This window comes from Zootoca vivipara, chromosome 7 (genome assembly GCF_965207765.1).
Source record: "Zootoca vivipara chromosome 7, rZooViv2.hap1.1, whole genome shotgun sequence".
NCBI classification, from domain to species: Eukaryota; Metazoa; Chordata; class Lepidosauria; order Squamata; family Lacertidae; genus Zootoca; species Zootoca vivipara.
Genome location: NC_142590.1, coordinates 422318 through 443120, shown reverse-complemented (window position 1 = coordinate 443120; position 20803 = coordinate 422318). Strand labels below are relative to the sequence as shown.

The 20803-nt window shown below is 45.8% G+C and overlaps 1 protein-coding gene across 2 annotated transcripts; it reads right to left on the bottom strand.

Annotated features, from left to right (window-relative positions):
* Positions 1-5478: 5478 nt before the first annotated feature.
* Positions 5479-19964, bottom strand: LOC118078294 (mitotic-spindle organizing protein 2A). Of its 2 annotated transcripts, XM_035102093.3 has the most exons (4): positions 19801-19964; positions 18017-18135; positions 11355-11492; positions 5479-5936 (listed from the first exon to the last, which is right to left on the bottom strand). In XM_035102093.3, exons 1-4 carry the CDS (start codon positions 19950-19952, stop codon positions 5794-5796), a joined length of 552 nt encoding a protein of 183 aa, XP_034957984.3. In that variant the 5' UTR covers positions 19953-19964; the 3' UTR covers positions 5479-5793. The 2 variants fall into 2 exon arrangements, with proteins under 2 accessions (XP_034957984.3, XP_088530953.1); XM_088674827.1 differs by lacking the exon at positions 11355-11492.
* Positions 19965-20803: the final 839 nt, after the last annotated feature.

Below are 20803 nucleotides of genomic sequence, written 5' to 3'. Positions count from 1 at the left end.
ATCCCATCTTTAACTATGTGCTGCATGGAGTCCTTTCTTTGATCTGTTTCTGCAACAGCAATGCTTATGCTGGGGTTTCAGCCATGCCTAGGTTTGCAAAATAAAAATGCTTTTCATTCAACTGCTGTTTCTAGCTTTAAAAATATAGGCGCCCTCTGACAATGGTCGCCTGTGAGGGCTAAAAGGCTGCTGGCTTGGCTAGGGTCCAGAGCCCCTCAAACCAAGGGAGGGGGCAGAATAGGCTACTCTGCACAGCTGCCCCTTGGGATGGGGCTGGACTCCAGCTCCCAGGAGCCTCAAGCAGCATGGCCAGAGGGCAGAAGCTGGGGAGGCACAAGTTGCCCCCCCTTGCAGGCTCTGAGGACACCCAAGTCCAACTCCACCAGCAAGTCCTGTGTCTAGGAGTTCAGAAGCAGCAGAACATTGGGTTGTCCATGGATGGTTTCATTGAGAGGATGAAGGCATCAAGAAAGGAGGTGGCTCCATTTTCTTTTAACACACATTTAAGGAACAGGGTCCAGTTGAAGGCAGATTTCAAAGCAGTGGCCCAGCGGGGGGGGGGGGGGGAGGAGGAGGAGAACAAGGAGCTGCTCTGCTTCAGAGGCGGCCCTGGCAATTCAGGGCAAAGGCCACACAGGAATGCAGGCAAGAGGTCAAGGCAGCAGACAAACACTGTTGAAACGGCTGAGTAGCATGTGATTCTGAGGGATCAGAATGAGAGGAAGTTGCTAAGAATCCCAGATGAGAGCTCTCACCCGCTGGCTGCCAGTCAGAGCAACAAGGGTGAGGAAACACTGCAGGGCAGGGGGTCAGGTGGCCACACGCCACCCCGGCAGGATTAGTCGGCTGCCTTTCTCAAGGCAGATTCGCAGACTGATCTTGCTCAAGAGGGCAACTGATTTCAGATCCTTCTGGTTTGGCCCCCTTGCTCCTTTGTTTGGCAGGGACTTTAGACTCAGTCCCTGATGGACTCTACCAGAAGCCTTCCTGGAGCAGATCCAAAGTTAATCTCGCCCGGCATCCCATCTCCCACAGTGGCCCATCCGGACACCCCTGCGAAGGCTGGAAACTGGACTTGAGTGCAATTATGGGTTCCTTCCCTTCAGAGGCATCCAAGCTCCAATATTGTGGCCATCGTGACTGGTAGCCACCCATTACTTTATGAGTTTGGCTGATGTCCTTTTAAACATTGCCAGCTGTCCCATCCCATGTGAAGAAGGGCCTCCTTTGGTCTCTGCTGAATCTCCCACCTCTCAGGTTCATTTGATGACACACACTCCCCGCCAAGTATTATGCAAGAGGGAGCAACTGTTCCAGTGTGGTGTAGTGGTTAAGAGTGGTAGACTCATAATCTGGTGAACTGGGTTCGAGTCTCCGCTTCTCTACATGCAGCTGCTGAAGTCTCTCAGCCCCACTCACCTCACAGAGTGTTTGTTGTGGGAGAGGAAGGGAAAGGAGAATGTTAGCCGCTTTGAGACTCCTTCAGGTAGTGATAAAGTGGGATATCAAATCCAAACTCTTCCTTGACTCTTTCTCCGTTCCATGAATAATTCTATAAATCTGTATCATGTCTGCCCCAAACTTAAAAGTCCCAAATATTATAAGCTTTCACTTATTTGCATAAATATTTATATGCCAATTTATATGTATACAGTTGTACCTGTTGGGAGATTCATTCCCCATGTGCAGTCATAGGTTTGTTGTGTATCATACGACTGTATATGTTTTCATTCCACAGAGTGGATGTGACGTAGGCAGGATGTTTGTCTTAGTGTGTTCCTAAGTGGGACTGTTGTTCCTTTGTTCTTTCTCTTTGCTGCCTGTGGTGCTAGAGAGAGGGAGTCATGATGAAGAGCTCCGAGTATGTTTATATGTAAATAAAGTGGTTTAGCCAAATGCTGTGCTACTGAGTCTGTCACGCGACTGCGTAAGCCTCTGCGGATCCCTAAAGTGTGCTGGTGCTTCATCACAACAGTCACTGTGATGTTTGGGCTGAAGAACGCTCAAGAAGCTCCCGAATGATCTCCCAGGAGGGAGGGAACATGCCAGTTGGGTATGTGTCTCTGCCATGGCCTTACTCACGAGTAGGCACCCTCCTGGACATGCTGACAGTACCCTGGATCCCGAATGCCTTGCAAGTTGAACATTTTGGCTCCCGAACACTGCAAACCTGGAAGTGAGTGTCCCGGTTTGCAAACGTTCTTTGGAACCTGAATGTTCAACACGACTTCTGCTGCTTCTGATTGAGTGCAGGAAGCTCCTGCAGCCAATCAGAAGCCGCGCCTTGATTTCCAAATGTTTTGGAAGTCCAACGAACTTCCGGAATGGATTCCGTTCGACTTCCAAGGTACCACTGTAGATGCAAATGAATAATGAAATATATCTCACCATAGTGGAGAAAACCATGGCCAGGTTCCTACCCTCATCTGGTCGTCTTTGCTTTGGCAAGTGTAAGACAAGAGGGAAAGCTTTTTCTATGTTGTCCTGGGCTTCTTTAGTAAGATTATAGGGCCACTGACTTACCGGGGTGTGAAAGTCAGGAGCCATCCACAAGTAATAAGAACTATGGCAGAGTGAGTGTCAGCAGGTGAGCTGTTAGCCATAATTGTATTTCCATACTAGAAAAGGCTCAGCCTGTTGAATTTCTCCGTGCCGCACAGCTGTTCAAAAGTGCAAGAGGCCTGCTTTTCTCCAGCGCAACCTCTAAACCAGGCTTCCCCAAACTCGGCCCTCCAGATGTTTTGAGACTACAATTCCCATCATCCCTGACTACTGGTCCTGTTACCTAGGAATGATGGGAGCTGTAGTTCCAAAACATCTGGAGGGCCGAGTTTGGGGATGCCTGCTCTAATCCAAGCAAATTATGTTTCATGGGCTAGAGGGGGATATAATATTTAAGATATACAGCTTAAGATGTCCATGCTTAGATAAATTCAAGAGTCGCTAAAAAGCAAGCTGTACATTCTAAGATAATTTGTGGTGGTAATTTATATACAGCTCTTAATAATATGCCAGTCATCGTTTTCTTATTTTAGCAAAAAGGATTTAAGCCTCTGATATTCACATATCCATTTAAGTGTTTGTATCATCAACTCACTCCCACTTGGCCCCTTGGGGGAAGGAAAGCAGTTAACCCCCCAGACTTCCAGTCTACCGCCAGCGCTGCACGGCAACGTCTCCCTCGAGCTCCGAGGGAACGGACTTCGAGAGGGGGAGGGGACGCACCCCCTGAAAGAGGTCCAAATAGGGCTTTCTGGAGACGAAGACTTTGCAGAGCCCCAAAAAGCGACCCCTTTACTCCCCAGTAAGCCTTGAGGAGCTCCGGTGCGAGTGGGGTGTCGCGGGCCATCGAGCGCCATTGTTACCCTCTCGAAGGGAAGCTCTGAGCTGGCAGCGGAGAGCGGTGGATTGTTCCCAAGAAAAAGAAAATTTTGCTGATTTTTGACATCGTGAGTAAAAAGCTCAATTGGCTAAATAATTTTAATGAATTGGTCATGGTGGGAGACTCTAAAAACGGAAGTCGGTCTCCCACATTGATTTGCTTTGATGCAGAAACCTGACTCCTAGCAGGAAAGGTGAAAGGAAGCAATCAATTTACCGGGAATTGGACTGTTAAAATGCTCCCCTGGAGCAAGCTTGGGGGAGAGAGGTCTGAACTGAGGTAAATTGCCTGCAAGACTTTTTAAGGAAGCTAAAAATTCCCCCAGGAGGCTGGATCTGGGTCCCTGGAGAGATCAGGGAATGGATTTATAATTTTGTGGTTATCAAGACTGGATTATTTCATTGCTAATTGGACTGGACTAATTTATAGAGAGATACTGAAGAGGTGCTTAAGACTGCGAATTAGAATTTGGAGCCATAATGTAATAATTAAAACAGGACTTAAAATGGTGTCTCTTTGGAACTTTGATTCCTGCCACTTCCGGATTGGTTATCTCCTGTTTTCCCATGGGATCTGAGAAGGCAAGACCGATGGCAGACTCAACATCATCACAAGACTTAGACTGGCAGCAGATCTATTGGGAACTTTTGGACATTAAAGATGAACTGGTCAAGAATAGTTACAGGTAGGTAGCCGTGTTGGTCTGAGTCGAAGCAAAATAAAAAAATTCCTTCAGTAGCACCTTAAAGACCAACTAAGTTTTTATTTTGGTATGAGCTTTCGTGTGCATGCACACTTCTTCAGATACACTAGAAACAGAAGTGTCAGACCCTATATATATATACAGAGGGTGGTGGGGGTGGGTGGGAATGGGAGATGGGCTGATGGGAGTGGTAAACCTGGAGATGGCTGTTAATGGCTGCTGATGGCTGCAATTAGTCCTGGGCTGAGGTGCTAAAGAAAGCTTGATCATGCATAATGAGATAAGAATCCGATATCTCTATTCATCCCAGGTGCTTCCATGGTTTTAAGCTTGGTAATGATTTCCAATTCAGCAACTTCTCTTTCCAGTCTGTTCCTGAAATTTCTCTGTAATAAAACAGCTGCTTTGAGATGTTGTATAGAATGTCCTGGGAGATTGAAGTGTTCTCCTACTGGTTTTTCAGTCTTATGGTTCCTGATGTCAGATTTATGTCCATTTATCCTTTGGCGTAGGGTTTGGCCTGTTTGTCCAATATAGAGAGCTGAAGGGCACCGTTGGCATTTGATGGCATACACAATGTTAGAAGATGAGCAATTAAATAGTCCTGAGATGGTATGTTGGATGTTGGACGGTATGCTCTGGAATGTGCTCTTCTGTCCAATTTCGTGATCCGAGGGCTGCTCTTCATCTTTTCTTTTGCAGCTTTGAAGCTGCTTAGAAAGGCTCAAAAGCATGAGACCTGTTACACTGTCCGGAAATGCTTCATAAATGCTCCAGGTGCACTTTCTTCATTTCATACAATTACCCAGGAAGGGACAACACATGACATACAGCGACTCCCTGGACCGTTGCAGAAGCAGTTTCAAACCATGCAGCAAGAGCCACACTTTCTAGCTGCTCTAAGCAGCTTTGACTCTGAGAAGGGAAAGGGAAAGGATGGGGAGAAGAGCCCTTCGACTACCTTGTAAGTAGTTTTTTTTAAAAGTTTGTTTAGTTTTGCCACAGCCCTTCCGTGATGCAGAGGAGAGCTTTTCCCTGCTGGCACCAGAGTTGTGGAATGCCCTCTGGGCTCACCTACAAGATCAGCAGCTGCATTCTGCTGGCTCGTGAAGACAAGAGCTGTTGAGGCAAGCATTCTCGAGCTTGACCTTCCTGATCTAACTGTTTTGTTTAACTGTTTTAATTGCTCTGCTTTTTAACTGTCTTGTTTCATTTCATTGTCTATTTTAATTATGGATGCTTTGCTGGAACTGTTCCATTGTGCATTTTAATTATTTATTCATGGATTTTTATCATTTATAACTACTTAGAAGAGATTCTGGTATGTAACAACAATGGCAGCATAGTGGGATTCAGTAAACAGTAACAGGATTCAGTTCCATACTATAAAAAGTTGGTATGCTTTTCTTTAATTGCTAAATTCCCCAAAAGGAAAACAAATAAATGAGAGAGGCACCAACAAAGTCTTTATGAAAGGACACACACCTGTAACAGGGAGTAACAGGGAGTATCATCAGCTATGACCACCTTTTGAATTTGAAAACCAGCCCAACCATGATGAAACCAACCTTCATCTCATCCCTTGGTACTTGTTTTCTTGATAGGAACTATATGTGACATTTTGGAACATTAGAAATCCATCTTGACTAGGTGCATTCACTACATTGCAATTTCACCGTAATACTGGAACCCCCAATCTTTCAAGCATTTATGTACTCTTCACGGGACACCCAGCCTTCTGCAGCCTGCTGCCACTTGGCTGCCGAGGGACTCGCTGAGCAGAGCCTTCGCGGTTGCTGGGATCTAGCAGAGCTTGGTTCCCGGTTGCTGCAGAGCTGGTTCTTGTTCTCCCTACAGGAAAACAAAGAGATGCTAACTGCAGAGCTGCATTGTGACCAACTATCAATTGCTAGCGTTGCTCAAATGCATAAAATTTGCCTAAGGTTTATCTAAAACATGATATACTCTTAAGTTTGCTCTTTTTTGCTTTTATTATTTAATTTTAAATTTGAATAGTAAGTCGAATATTAAAAAGCAAGTTAACACATGTAAATAAACACAAGCTGTCAGATCAGTAGTTAACATAGCAGTCCACAGATATCACTCTTACTAGTTAACATAATGAGAGTAATTGTCTCTTGTCTTTCACTCTGTCTTACTGAGGGTCATGAACAAAACTATACTTCACCTAGTAAAGTACAGTATATGGGTAATATTCAATATCAGTCATAGAGTAGACCCAATGGAATCAATGGACTATTCTGAGTATGACCAATGTCAGATAGAACTTTGTTGTTTGAATAAGAAATTTTAAAAGCCAATTTCTTTATGGACTTGTGATGTCAGCCTTCTCTGACCCATATATTTATTAATTTCATCCTATATGCCAGATAACATGTTCTTAGTACGTACCTAAGAAGGTGGATCAGTTTCCCCACCCAATTATGGGCAAGTGGTCATATAAACTGTGGTCATTATGAAATTCTCACTGGGTGCTGCTCCCTTAAGGTAACCAAATATTATTACTAAAGGATCTTTTGGTAAATCATGACCAACAATACTGCCAATAGTATTATTTCTGCCATTAGAGTTCCAGTATTTGTGGAAAGGTTGCAGAATGTGAAATATGAAGCTTGAAAATGCTAGCACTGATCTCTTACTTTGTCCGACTAGTGTTCAATACCATCTGAATAGTAGTTGTGAGCTACAGTCTGACCAAAAATTTAAGGAAAGCAGCACACAAAGCCAGACTGAAAGAGGAGCTCAGCTCAACATCAGCAAACATTTATTGAGAATTCTTATCCTAAACTTTTACAAACAGTAACTATCCAGGTAGCATAACCAAGTCCACCATCCATTGCCTCCGACCATCAATACTCCCTGCAACTGGCAAGGGACCTAAAGCCAGCAGAGCTTCTCTCTGTGTATTCCTCCCTCTTTCCTCACCATACAAAAAAAAATCTTCTCCCTGCTGACATCATTTTCAATTCTTGGCGTAAAAGCGAACTGCTCTGCATTTAGAGATCCTGGGCCTCCTCCAAAATAGCAGGACTATTGAAAGCAACAATTGCACAACACCATAGCTGTCAAGTTTTCCCTTTTCTCACGACGAAGCCTATTCAGCATAAGGGAATTTCCCTTAAAAGGGGGAGAACTTGACAGCAATGCACAACACACATTGAATTTCCGTTAAAAAGCGGACAAGCTTGCACTTCCTGAAACAATTCAGCAACTCACATCCCTCCCAACTGAGGTGGGGCTGAGATTCAAGAACACATTTTGTCTAGATGTGTCAGCTACTCCTCACTGGGTCCAATTTTATGACAAGACTAGTGTATTTCAGCCCGTTCGATAACGGGCGCTAGAATCCTGGGGTTCGGAGAAGCGCTTGCGCAGCGCTTCTCCGAACCCTGGGACCTGTCCTTGTTGTCGGCAGCAGGGGGGCAGGAACGGAGGAGGAGAAAGCGCTGCTTTCTCCTCCTCCGTTCCTCTCCCCCAGCCGCCGAGAGGAAGGAGACATCCCAGGGTTCGGAGAAGTGCTTGCGCAGCGCTTCTCCAAACCCTGGGACCTGTCCTTGTTGTCGGCAGCAGGGGGGCAGGAACGGAGGAGGAGAAAGCGCTGCTTCTCCGAACCCTGGGACCTGTCCTTGTTGTCGGCGGCTGCTTTCTCCTCCTCCGTTCCTGCCCCCCAGCCGCCGACAGGAAGGACGCGGGACACAAATGCCTACCTCGCCGCCGCTGCTTCGCGGCCTCCCGCCGCTCCTCTTACGGGCCAGGGAGGGTTGTGAGGAGGAGGCCTCCGCTGGCCTCCACCCTCGCTTCCCTGACGTGCCCTGCAGTGAGGCGGTGTCCGGCCGGGAGCGGCGGTTGGAGGAGGTGGGGGGGGAGAGTGCGCGCGTGCAGTCTCTCCATACAATCCCTGTGTCCCTGGGGCACATGCGCAGTAACCCAGGGACACACAGGACAACTGGACGCAGAGACACTTGGACTTTATTATAGAGGATTCCCACCCCCCATACAATTTGCATCAAAGTCAGCAACTGTGTGGCATTTCAGGGTGAAAACATAGTTCTTCTAGTACAGAATAATTTATCACAATGCTTCAGTAGGGTATATTTCAGATTCCCAAATTAAGAACTAGCAACTATTAAAAGATGGTATTCTATGCTCTTGGCACTGTAATATTGAATGAAGACATATTCAAGCCTATCTACAAATATAATACCGTAAGCCTGCATCGTTCTGCCCGGACACTGAGGTCCAGCGCCGAGGGCCTTCTGGCAGTTCCCTCGCTACGAGAAGCCAAGTTACAGGGAACCAGGCAGAGGGCCTTCTCGGTAGTGGCACCCACCCTGTGGAATGCCCTCCCATCAGAGGTCAAAGAGATTAACAATTACCAGACCTTTAGAAGGCATCTTAAGGCAGCCCTGTTTAGGGAAGCTTTTAATGTTTGATGGATTTCTGTATTTTAATATTTTGTTGGAAGCCGCCCAGAGTGGCTGGGGGAACCCGGCCAGATGGGCAGGGTATAAATAAATTATTATTATTATTATTATTATTATTATTATTATTATTATTATTATTATTATTACGCAGGGATAAGTTGCAGGGATAATGCCAAAATCACATGTAGCCAAAGCAGACTGGGTGCAATGGCAGGTGGGAGTGCCAAAGACTTTTCTCCCCAGATGCCAGCCCCCTTCCTGCCCCCATTTTTTATTTATTTTTTATTTTTTGCCAAGCACGTAAAGCTGAATGTGCACAAGTTAAATCATGCATGCAAGTTGCTGGCTTACTGTATTTCCAAACAGCATCCACAGAAGTTACTACTACGCTTATATAATAAAATGTAACACTAATATACAGTAACAATGCATATAATAGCACATTGTGTCTTATGTTGCCAAGGTCTGGCTGCAGCAGTCACCATCACCAGGAAGTGGAGAGAACAAGGTAAAAGCAAATGCTGAGCCTTAGGATTCCTTAGGACTCTGGCTTCCAGGGCTGGAGGAAAGGGGTGGGGGTAGAGGTTGGGCATCTCGGCACCATCTCCCAAGGAAAGCTATACATTTCTTTGTCACCTCACAGTATCACAGAGCTGTGGAGCTGAAAGTGACCACGAGGGTCATCTAGTCCAACCCCCTGCAATGCAAGAATTTTTTTTGCTCCACTTCAGGTGCCCAGTACAGTGATACCTCAGGTTACAAACACTTTGGCTTACAGACTCCGCTAACCCAGAAGTAGTACCTCGGGTTAAGAACTTTATCTCAGGATGAGAACAGAAATCACGTGGCGGCAGAGGGAGGCCCCATTAGCTAAAGCGGTACCTCAGGTTTCAGGTTAAGAACAGAACAAATTGAGTTCATAACCAGGGGTACTTTCCCCCTTTCATAAGAGTCCATCATTATGTAGACTTGAAATTTTTATTCTGAATGTTTCTATCCAAACCCTTGTGCTATTTGAGAAACTTGTTAAAGATCATCCTTTATGTTATATACAAAGAACTCTACTTGAAATCTTACAACAGGAATCAATCCTCCTCAGATGTTACAGTCTATATGGAAATCGGTTTCTATTCCTCCCCAAGCCTTCCTCCTCCCTCTTCCAGAATCCAGTCTCTCTACATGACCCTCAACCATAGGAACCAGTCAGTCATTCAGGGAATCCAGTTTCTCACTAGTCTCTCCTACACACGCATAAAATTGCCAGATACTTTTCCACAGAGGTTGAAGTGGAAGCTGTAGGAGGATTTTCATTTGTACAGAGAGGTAAACCGTTTCTACCTCAAACATGATTAATCCTGATGGCAGGGCCGTCTTGAGCGGATCGCGCGCCCTGGTGCTGAGGGGCGGAGATCGCTCCGCCGCCCACCCCGCCCTCGCAGGGCGCAATAGGTTTCCGCGAGGCTTTGCCGTGCGGCGCCCTCCTTCCCAGGCCGGAGCCCAGCTTACCAGCCCCGCGCCATGGTGCACTGCGCCGCCGGGGGGCTGCGACGAGCCGGGCCTGCATGATGGGGCAGATGGCTTACACCAGCCTTCACCAATTCAGCTGCAAGGTGGATGGATCCCTTGGCCTCCCCAGAGAGCATCACTGCTCCTAAGTGTCTGCAGCTTGCAGAAGCTATTGCTTCCTTCTGCAATTCCAGCCTGAGACCTCCTGCTTCCTGGAGCACACAGAGCACTGAAGGGCAAACAGCAGCCAGTGCAAGCTGCAGATAAAACTGCGGGGGAGCAAGGAAGGGACAAAGAGGGACAGGGCAGAGGAAGGGGTCTCTCTCCTGTGTATATGCAATGGCATTCTGAAGGGGGGGGGGACACACACTAAACATTCAACTTTATACTGCCACACATACAAAACTGCTCCTGAAGGATTTGCCCAACGTTTTCAAGAACACTGAATTCAGGTATCAAAAAGAATGGACAGAACATTTTTAGCCCAAAAGTTTGAATTCTGAAAGCTGAAGATTTCAATGCCGTATCTAAGGATGAACAAGTTATGCAGTCTGAACAGAAAAGGAAACTGTACAAGCACTCCAAGCTCAGTCAGAGCATCTCAGAAAAGTAACTCAGCCAGAGGTTTCCAGAGCACATGGTAGCACATGACAGGCTAATGCATTTGACAAAGGGGCCTCTGCAAATAAGCATCTTGCACACACTGCAATGTTCAGGTGTGTCTGGACCAGGCTGTCATGATCCCAAGTAGCAAAAGGCACATGGCTGGCACAATCCAAAGCAGCAACAAAATAGCTAAATCTATGCATGTCATTTCCTGCTTGGCCCTGCAGTCCTGGGAAGGCATTCCTCTGTGGATGCAACCCATTCTGCCTTCTTGGTCTTGACATGCAGCCCCCTCAGAAATTGCCGGAAATTTGAGTCACCTCTCCTGCCAAGAAGGTGCATTTAGAATATGCACAAAAGAAAATATATCATCTTCCACATTCTCTTAATAAAGTGGTGGTAGTATTAAAAGCTTCCTAGGTTTCCTCCCCCCCAAATGCCATCTTGTTAAAACTGCAATGAACACTACACAGTGTTAATTTTGTATGAGTTAAAGTACTAACCACGTTTACTTGGAAACAGGTTCTGCTGAAATCAATAGTACTTACTATCAAGTAAATGTGTTTAGGACCTGGAAACAAGAGAATAACTTTTTGAAGGGGATTCTCTTTTGGTCACAGAAGGCTGAACTAAAACCCAGTAGGTAACGAACACACACAACCTGCAAAAGGAGAGAACAGGCAGCAAGAAAACTGGAAAGAGCCAGGGGGACCTTGAGAGAGAGGCGAGCAAGCTGCAGCAGGACTGTAGACCACAGCCTTAGTAACTCTTATTCTTGGAGGTCGAAGGGCAGAGGAAAGTGAGAGTGGTGCAGGGATTTTACTGGTCTTGGCAGAGACAAATGGGGGCTCTAATTCAAAGAGAGACACAGAAACAAATTAGAAACACCACATGGTGATAGACACAGAAAAAAAACTTGCAAATGCTCAAATATCCCAACAAATGTTCAAAGATGTATGACTTGAATGCTTTGTTACATAGGGTTATGTAATCATGGCTATTTTTACTCCCCCTACACAATTCACAATTAGTGGAATAATTTTGCACTTAGATACTTGTATTGTGATCTTTTAGCCAGGTTGAAAGGTTTAGGCGGAAACAGGGGCTATATCACCTCTATTTCAATCTCTTCCGTTGTCTTCTTGCAATTCTAAGCCATTATGTAATGTACCAAAAGATGTTGATTTTGTAAATATGAATATGGATTTCTGTGAAATATTTTTTCATAAGATACTAAATGACAGAAGCATAAGCAATACATTGGATCAATTTTGCTCCATTCTACTTACAAAGAGGCACATGCATGGGAGAGAAGAGAAAACAAGGCTCACAGGGCAAGGTCAGGAGGAACCTGGTACTCTTGTGGCACCCTTCATTGTGGCCGTGACCCCACTGACCCACTAGTGCAGAATGCAGAATGAGGGGCAGGCACAGCTGGGGGGGGGGGAAGAGGGAGAGATTCCTTTGTGCAACAGGGTGAGAAGAGATTCCACAGAACAGGCATTCGTGCTTTTCCCAGACTTTCCTCTGTCTCAAAATCATTTCCTTCTCTCAACAGTCCTAAATCATCTAAATATGTTCATCCCAACCACTGCACAAGACAACTCACTTACGTGTGGTTAGGATTTTGTTTCTGGAGAATGAACTTATACTGTCTTTGTTCTAACTCAATGTAGTGTGGTAAAACTGACACATAAGACCTCTTTAAATAATTATACTATAATAATCATGATGTCATTATTATTCAAGGACTTGCTTCAACTTGTTTTATGCTGCTCTCTCACACAAGGGAAGCCAGTGTGAAACACCCCAGTTGTTAAGGAGTTGCTGGCTGGAGCTGGGGCTGATGGGAGTTGTAGTCCACATCATCTGGAAGGTGCCCAATTGGCTGTCCTTGCCCTGAGCAAGAGTGGCCGACAGATGTTAATGCCTGATGCTTCACATCAGTTCTACCTCTGTGTAAAACCATTCACCGCCTGAATGGCTCCCTGAATGGCTCCCTTTGGTATCTTTCAGGGCTGTTCAGAAACCTCTTAATAGCGCTCAGGCTGTATAAGGCTCTGCTAAAATCTGAAACTAGTGATTTCGTGTCAAAAATACCCAACGTGAAAAAAGAGGCCCTGCTCCCAAAGGATTGGGAAGTGAGCAATAAAACATCTGGGAGATGAAATAAAAAAAAAATTCCTTCAGTAGCACCTTAAAGACCAACTAAGTTTTTATTTTGGTATGAGCTTTCGTGTGCATGCACACTTCTTCAGATACAGTGAAATGGAAGTTTCCAGGCACTTATGTAGAGAAGGGGTGGGGAGGGGTGGGGATGGGGATGGGGGATCACTCAGAAGGGTGGTGGAAATGGGTGATTGACTGACTGATAGCTGTTGATGACCGGAAACGACTGCAAATGGTTTTGCATGAAAAAGCAAGGGTTGAGATGGCTGAAGATCGCTTATCATGTATACTATACAAGATCTCAAAGTAGCTGTCTTACTACAAAAGAATTTCAGAAATAGACTGGAAAGAGAAGTTGCTGAATTGCAACTTATCACCAAGCTCAAAACCATGGAGGGACCTGGTTTGAACAGAGATATCGGATTCTTATCTCATTATACATGATAAGCGATCTTCAGCCATCTCAACCCTTGCTTTTTCATGCAAAACCATTTGCAGTCGTTTGCGGTCATCAACAGCTATCAGTCAGTCAATCACCCATTTCCACCACCCTTCTGAGTGATCCCCCCTCCCCATCCCCACCCCTCCCCACCCCTTCTCTACATAAGTGCCTGGAAACTTCCATTTCACTGTATCTGAAGAAGTGTGCATGCACACGAAAGCTCATACCAAAATAAAAACTTAGTTGGTCTTTAAGGTGCTACTGAAGGAATTTTTTTTATTTTACTTCGATCCAGACCAACACGGCTACCTACCTGTAACCAGAATCTGGGAGATGGAGGCAGCAAATTATGAGCTATTTCATCTAATGCTTCATCCACCTAAATTTGTGGAAACATTACCGAAGAAAGAAGCCCAAGCTTTGTTCAAGAAGAATTAGCATGAGTTTTGCAAAGGCAAGAACCGCATCATCAATCCTCTGAGTGTTAACAAGCATGTTAATAGAGGAAGATATTATATACTTTGAACTCACAAATATCCCCCACCATAGTGGCTAAAATCTTCCTCATATGAATCAATAACTGGTCAAAGAACAGGAAAGAGGATAGATGCAGGATATAAGCTGCAGAGTCAGCAAGGATCTGATAGCATATAATACAATCATAAATTAGATAATTTATGATAGTATTCAATGATGGCAAACAAATAATCCAATGAAGCAGAAAGCTAATCAGTGAGCAGGGAAGGGGAGGTAATAATGAAGAGGCTCCTTAGAAAGAAATTTCCTCCAGACCAGGGGATGGTAAGAAGATAAAATAAACAGTTCAAACAATTAAAACAGGGTCCCGAAACCCAGAAAGGCATCTAACTTGCAAGTTGAGAAGCTTAAAAAGTTAAAGGGTTTTTAAAAAGCTTTTAAAATAGCAGATAAAACCTTTTTGGAGGTGCAACGCCGAGCTTCTTTATATAGATCCCTGCTGCGCCACCATCTTCCCAGCCAATCTTTATTTGATTTATTGTAAATTATTGCTTATTTCTGGAGCTTTCTTAATAGGTTTTATTGGATTTGCTGGTTTTGTAACTGGATTTGTAATGGCTTTTAGCCAAATACAGTAAATGATTGATTGATTGAAAGTATTTAAGTAATTTGAGTCAGGCTTACAGCAGTTCAATAGGAGTACCGTAAGTAGGGAAAAATAATTTCAACTTCTGTACACTGATGAGCTCTGGACTGGTAGTGATTAACCAGGAAAGAGATTGGGAGGCCGTGCTGCACCTCTCAAAGAAGATGTTGATGCAACCGCTGTGAAAAAGACAAATTCCACACTTAGGGCTATTTATTTATTGATTGATTGTGTCCACCGTCCTTCCTTGAAAGCAGCCCAAAGCTCCCATTAGGAAAGGGACTGCAAATCAAACTGCCAGTCTTCTAATGCCTTATGTGAGAGGGTGATTGTCTGGTGACCGTAACGTATACAGTGAAAACATGGGTGCCAATTTGGGCCTCTGCCTTCCTACCCTATACAGTGGTACCTCCGGTTGTGGACCCGATCCGTTCTGGGGTGTTGTTCGCACCCTTAAAAGTCCACAACCCGTGTCTGTGCAGCCGCATGACGTCACTCGGCGCATCTGCGCATGCGCAAAGCACAATTTTGCGCTCCTGGGCATGCACACAAGTTACGGATGCGCTGAACCCCAAAAGACGCAATCCGCAGCGGACACAACCCGAGATATGACTGTACATGTAATATGAAGCCTTCAGCTTGCTAGACTGTTTCATCTCGGTACCAGTTTGAGTCTGTAATGCCTTCCATAATCAATTGTGTGGTCGTAGTTGAGAATACATTCTTGGTTGACCCATCTCAAAAGGATACCGTGAAGCTGGGAAAGATGCAGAAGAGGATCACCACATTGGCCAAGGGAGTCGGAACATGATTCCCATGGGCAAAACTAATGTACTTGGAACTTTTTGGTTTAGAAAAGAAATTATTGGGGTGGGAAAGCATGATAAAAGTTTATAAAAAATTATGCATGTTGTGGAGAAAATGGATAGAATTTTCTTTTAATATTAGAACCAGAGCCATACAATGAAACTGATTGACAGTTAATTAAAAATGACAGCATCATTTCACACAACATGCAATAGACTTATGGAATCCATTGCCAGAAGATGTGGTGATGACCACTAGCTTGGATGGCTTTCAAAAGGAAATTTGTGGAGAAAGAGAGGTCCATTGGGATCTACTGGCCATGGCAGCTACAGGGAACCTCTATGTTTAGAGGCAGGAGGCCACTGAATCCCTACTGAGAGTGGGCAGTTGGGAGGCACAATCTGGAATACAGACTCAACTGAGCTGGCGTTCAATGCTTCTCCACCTGCCATTTCTATTCTGCAGCCATCAACACCAATGTCTGGGGCTCTAGTTACATTTCTGCAAATAAGTGTCAGTGTAGTAACCTGTGTGCATGGTGGGTGGGTGGGTGGGTGTGTTCAGCAGGGGGTAGAGGGAGGGGATGGAGAAACAGCAGGTGGAAAGAAAGTTAAAGTTAAGTCAGCAGCCACTTCTCTGTTCCAAGCTTTGCCTTCCAAAAGCTACTTTTCCACTAACAAAACAAAAAAGAACTATTTTGTGTGCACCATGTAATTTGATGCTTAATTCAGAGAAGCCCCAAATGCTAGGCTGCAGCAGTTGCTCCTCTCCACACAGCAGCACTCTTCTCCTCAATCAGAAAGATGGGAGAGGGGGGAATGAGGACTCTTTGCTTATTTCAATGCCCCTCCCCCTCAGCCTTAAAAAGCAAGATCTATCGTCCTGACGTGATAAGAGTGCTACAATGAAAGTGAGGAGTAGGTGAACAGGAAGGCAAGATGTGGGCAACTTTTAGCACAGCTCAGGGTGGTAGATACAATATCAGAGATGGGAGAAATTAACAAGCAAGCCCAAACACAGAATAAATCTAGGGGGTTGTATGTGGGACCTTGGCCTTTGATCCATCCAGTTAAGGAAGCCATCCAGTTAAGTGGTCTAGCGCTGCAGACTCCAGTACGGACCCGAAGAATTAACAGGTCATATGTATGTGAATGCATGAATGAATGCTCACCAACATGCAACAGAGAAGGGCCCTGAAAGAAACCAGAGGGTGGCCTGTTGTGCTCAGCTCCCCACCTCCTGCAAGCTTGTGTCCTGTTGACCCACTTTCTTTCCTTCTCACACATGTGCCTTCATCTCAACTGCCATGTCTTCCTAGTGGCTGAACAGCTTCCCCATAGTCTTCACAGTTTCTACTGCAAACTCACCTTCTCTGTGCTGCCTTCTAGTACTTACGCCTCATCTCCCTTGTCCTCTGCTTCCCGCTTTATAAAGCCTTGTTTTTGCCCTTCTCTTGAATGAGACTGTAACCCAGAAACCAGATTTCAGTGGTACCTCTACTTACGAATAACTCTACTTACGAATGTTTCTACTTACGAATGGAGCTCTGTCCGCCATCTTGGATGCGGTTTAGATAGGATTTTTTCTACTTACGAATTTTTAGATAGGGTTGCTTCTACTTACGATTTTTTTCTCCCAATGCATTCCTATGGGATTCGACTTACAAATTTTTTCGACTTACGAATGTGCGTTCGGAACGCATTAAATCCGTAAGTAGAGGTACCACTGTATATCCAGTGCTAAGCACAAACATGGCCAGAATTGCTGTGAAGGGGCCTTGGCTAAGAACAGATGGTGCTATGACATAAAATAAGGCCACCAAAGAACTACTGCTTCTGGTCAACATAGATATGCTGATTAGAAGCAATAATTCTGAACTATGACAGGCAAAATGTTTGTTCCTGAACTGTAGAAAAACAGTAAACAAGGTGAACAAAATTGTTCTGCTTGTTTGTATCTGCTCTAATAATGTAAATATTTACTGATCTTTCAAATGCTGCCTGAGGAACAGGCATAAAGGTTGATCTGAAATGTATATCATATTGGGACTGCAATGCTCAATGCACTTTGACAAGTCTAATTGAAAATCAAAAGAACTTACTTCCCAAGAAGCCTAGTTAGGATTAGACTGAACGCAACACAAGAATGTACAGTTGCATTTTATTGAAAACTTGCTCAGCGGTGGAGCTTTCCCTGACATCTCCAGGGAAAAGACACACATGAACCCCAGGAGAACAGCTGCCAGTCAGTGTTGACAACACTAAGCTAAATGAAGGGCTGACTCATATCAAGAGGATTTCCTATAGTCCCAGCAATACAATACCTATTACACAGGATGTGATCTACAGCTTAGAAAGTGGATGTTAAAAATCAGTAAAATAAATTCATGCAGAGAGACTGGCACTTATTTTTTAAAGCTTTGGTTTTAATGGATTGTGTGCAAAAGAAGATCAGGCTTGAGTTATATAGAAAATATCAAAGGTCAGAAAATTTCACAAATTCTAATTTCAACTGCATAGCAAAGAGAGTACTGTAGTTTTAAAAATGGCTTTATACTTTCAAAGATGTATAACGTCAGTCAGATTTGCATGATTTGTACAATTCTCAGTTTGCAACTTGAAAGCTATTAACATATGGAAAGAAAATGATACTGTAGGCCCATCCTAGCAGCTTAACATCTTCAAATTGAGTGTGGAAAATAATCAAAATGTAGGAGAGTTACTCAGATGCTTAAAGATACTCTTATCGTTGCTACTAGTTTTCCTGGCACAAATTAAGCCCTGATGACCCTCTAGTAAGCACCTCTTTCCTTAAGGGATGGGGCACCACTGACCTCGCGCTGGTTCAGGAGCAGCCTCAGCACTGACAGGCCTCTGCCCAGCACACATGGAGCGCAGCATCTGGAAAACAGCCAAGGGTGCCACATTCATGCGCAAAAGGTCCAGCAGAATCCTAGAAGGGAACATAAAGGTAAAGGTAAAGGGATCCCTGACCATTAGGTCCAGTCGTGACCGACTCTGGGGTTGCACGCTATCTCACATTATTGGCCGAGGGAGCCGGCGTATAGTTTCCAGGTCATGTGGCCAGCATGACAAAGCCGCTTCTGGCAAACCAGAGCAGCACACGGAAACGCCGTTTACCTTCCCGCTGTAGCAGTTCCTATTTATCTACTTGCACTTTGATGTGCTTTCGAACTGCTAGGTTGGCAGGAGCTGGGACCGAGCAATGGGAGCTCACCCCGTCGCAGGGATTCGAATCGCTGACCTTCTGATCAGCAAGCCCAAGGGAACATAGGTAGACATTAAAAGTCCAACATGTCCAACATGCGGCTTGAACCCAATATGGACTGGATTTGAATTTGCAGGACATTATTTTATAACTGTTTCAAGACTAATTGACTGTGGGATAGCTCAGTCAGATTAAGAGTCACATGCTCTACCGACTGAGCTATCCTACAGTCACTAAGTCTTGAAACAGTTACAAAAAAATGTCCTGCAAATTCAAATTCAGTCCATATTGTGGACTGGAGTGGAGACAATGTAGCTTTCAACATACCATTTATCCCCACAATGTGTGTGAGCTTTCTGGTCTGTGGGCCTAAGATGGCCTGTTAAGCCATGTCCACCCGCCCTACACTAGACATCATATATGATGCCAGGTGTGAGGCAGGTAATGCTGTAGCTTTGAAACCCCTCACAATCAGATGATTTTGGGTCTTGGAAAGTACTGAACACTAAGCTTGACAATCAGCTGTCTGTCTGCATTTTGTTGGCTGTGCCTTTGAATGCATGGGCAAAAACACACCAACCGACTCCATTATGTCCATTGGCTGACAGGTGGGCAGCCCTACCCATTATAGTGATGATGATTATGATTATTACCGTATTATTATTATTAGCTGCCCATCTGGGTTGGCTCAGCCACTCTGAGTGGCTTCCAACAAAATATTAAAACACAAAAAACTTCAAACATTAAAAACTTCCCTGTACAGGGCTGCCTTCAAATGTCTTCTAAAAGCCAGATAGATGTTTACATGGGGCAGGGGGAGATAGCTCAGTTAGAGCATGGTGCCGATAACACCAATGTTCAATTCCCATACGGGACAACTGCGTATTCCTGCTTTGCAGGGGGTTGGACTAGAATGATGATCCTGAGTGTTCCTTCCAACTCTACAATTCTATGATCCTATGGCTGCCTGAATCCTATGGCTGCCTGAATTCCTTGCTTCCACAGGCTTTGGGGAACTGGTTGCTTTTAGTGAGGCTGATGCTGTTCTGTCCTTGCTATGACTGTCTGTGCGGTTTCAAGAGATCTTCTGTGAGTGAGTGGGTATAATTCTACGAATGCTTGATTGTTTTATTTAATAATGGGTTTACACACACCCCTCGAGCTTTTCACCTGTCCTTATTTATCTGCAATCTGCTTGGAGTCCCATCAGGGCAAAAGGCAGGGTGTAAATAACACGTGGCAATTACAGTAACCATAGTTTGGCTTAGCAATGGGGAGCCTTTGATTTTCCCCTCCGGCTTTTGTGTGCCGCCTTTCGCGCAAGAGTCGCGGGGCGGACTACAAAGGCGCGTCACGTGACGCCGCCACCCCCACCCCCGCGCCGCTCACTTGAACACTTCCGGGTCGAGGCCGCTCCCCGCCGCCTGCGCCAGCTCGAACAGTTCTGCCTCTTCCGCCGTGAGGAGCTTCCTCCGGGGGCGAGGCCCTCCGGCCCCCGCCTTCGCCAGCCCCGCCGCCACCTCCGCGCCCAGGCCAGACATCACCCCGCTAGGCGGCGCGAAAGGCATGCTGGGAGCGTCGCCGCGCCCCGACGCCCCGCCCTGCCGCGAAGAACTCTGGGAAGCGTAGTTGGGCGGAGGCGGGGAGGAGAGTCGCGCATGCGCAGTCCGTGCACAAACGCTCGGCGCTGCGTCCTCCTTCCGCGCTCTCTCGAAGGAAGACGCTCCGGGCGGAGGAGCCTTCGAGGCCGCAGGACAAGCGAGGCAGCAGCCGAGGAGCATCCGGAGAGAGGGCGAAGCACGGGGCCCGCCTGAGGGGACAGATTTCTGGGGTGGCTTCTGTGCCAAACCTCTCTCTCTGCAAGGACCTGCTCGCCGGTCTGGACACGGCAGAAGCCGCTTCCCACACCTTGGTCGTAAAACGAGGGACATGGCAGAAGTAAAGCGGGGGGGGGGCTAGGTGGAAGGAGGCTTTCCCCTCGCTCCCGCCCCCCTCGCCCGTGTCCCGCAACCTCCCCCCGCCATGGAGCGATGCTCCTGGGACGCCCCAGCTGTGAGAAAGATCACTGTATGCTTAGGCCAGGAAATAACATCACCCCAAGCTCCCCCTCCCAGACCACACCACCCAACACTGAGACTCGTAGACAGGCCCGTTGGAAATGAAGGCAGCTCACAGCTTTGCAGTTCAGGAAATGAGGCTTGCCCAGCATAGCTTAAAAGTCACTAGCCTTCACTCCATTCTTGATTGGATTGATTGATTGATTGCCGCAGGATTGGAGGGGCAGCTGCAGAATCATCTGGCCCTATTGTGCGGAATCTCTTTCATTTATTGCAGCCTCAGGATATGGACAAGATGCTTGAAAGAGGACAGCCAACTACAGGGTCAGTCCTTT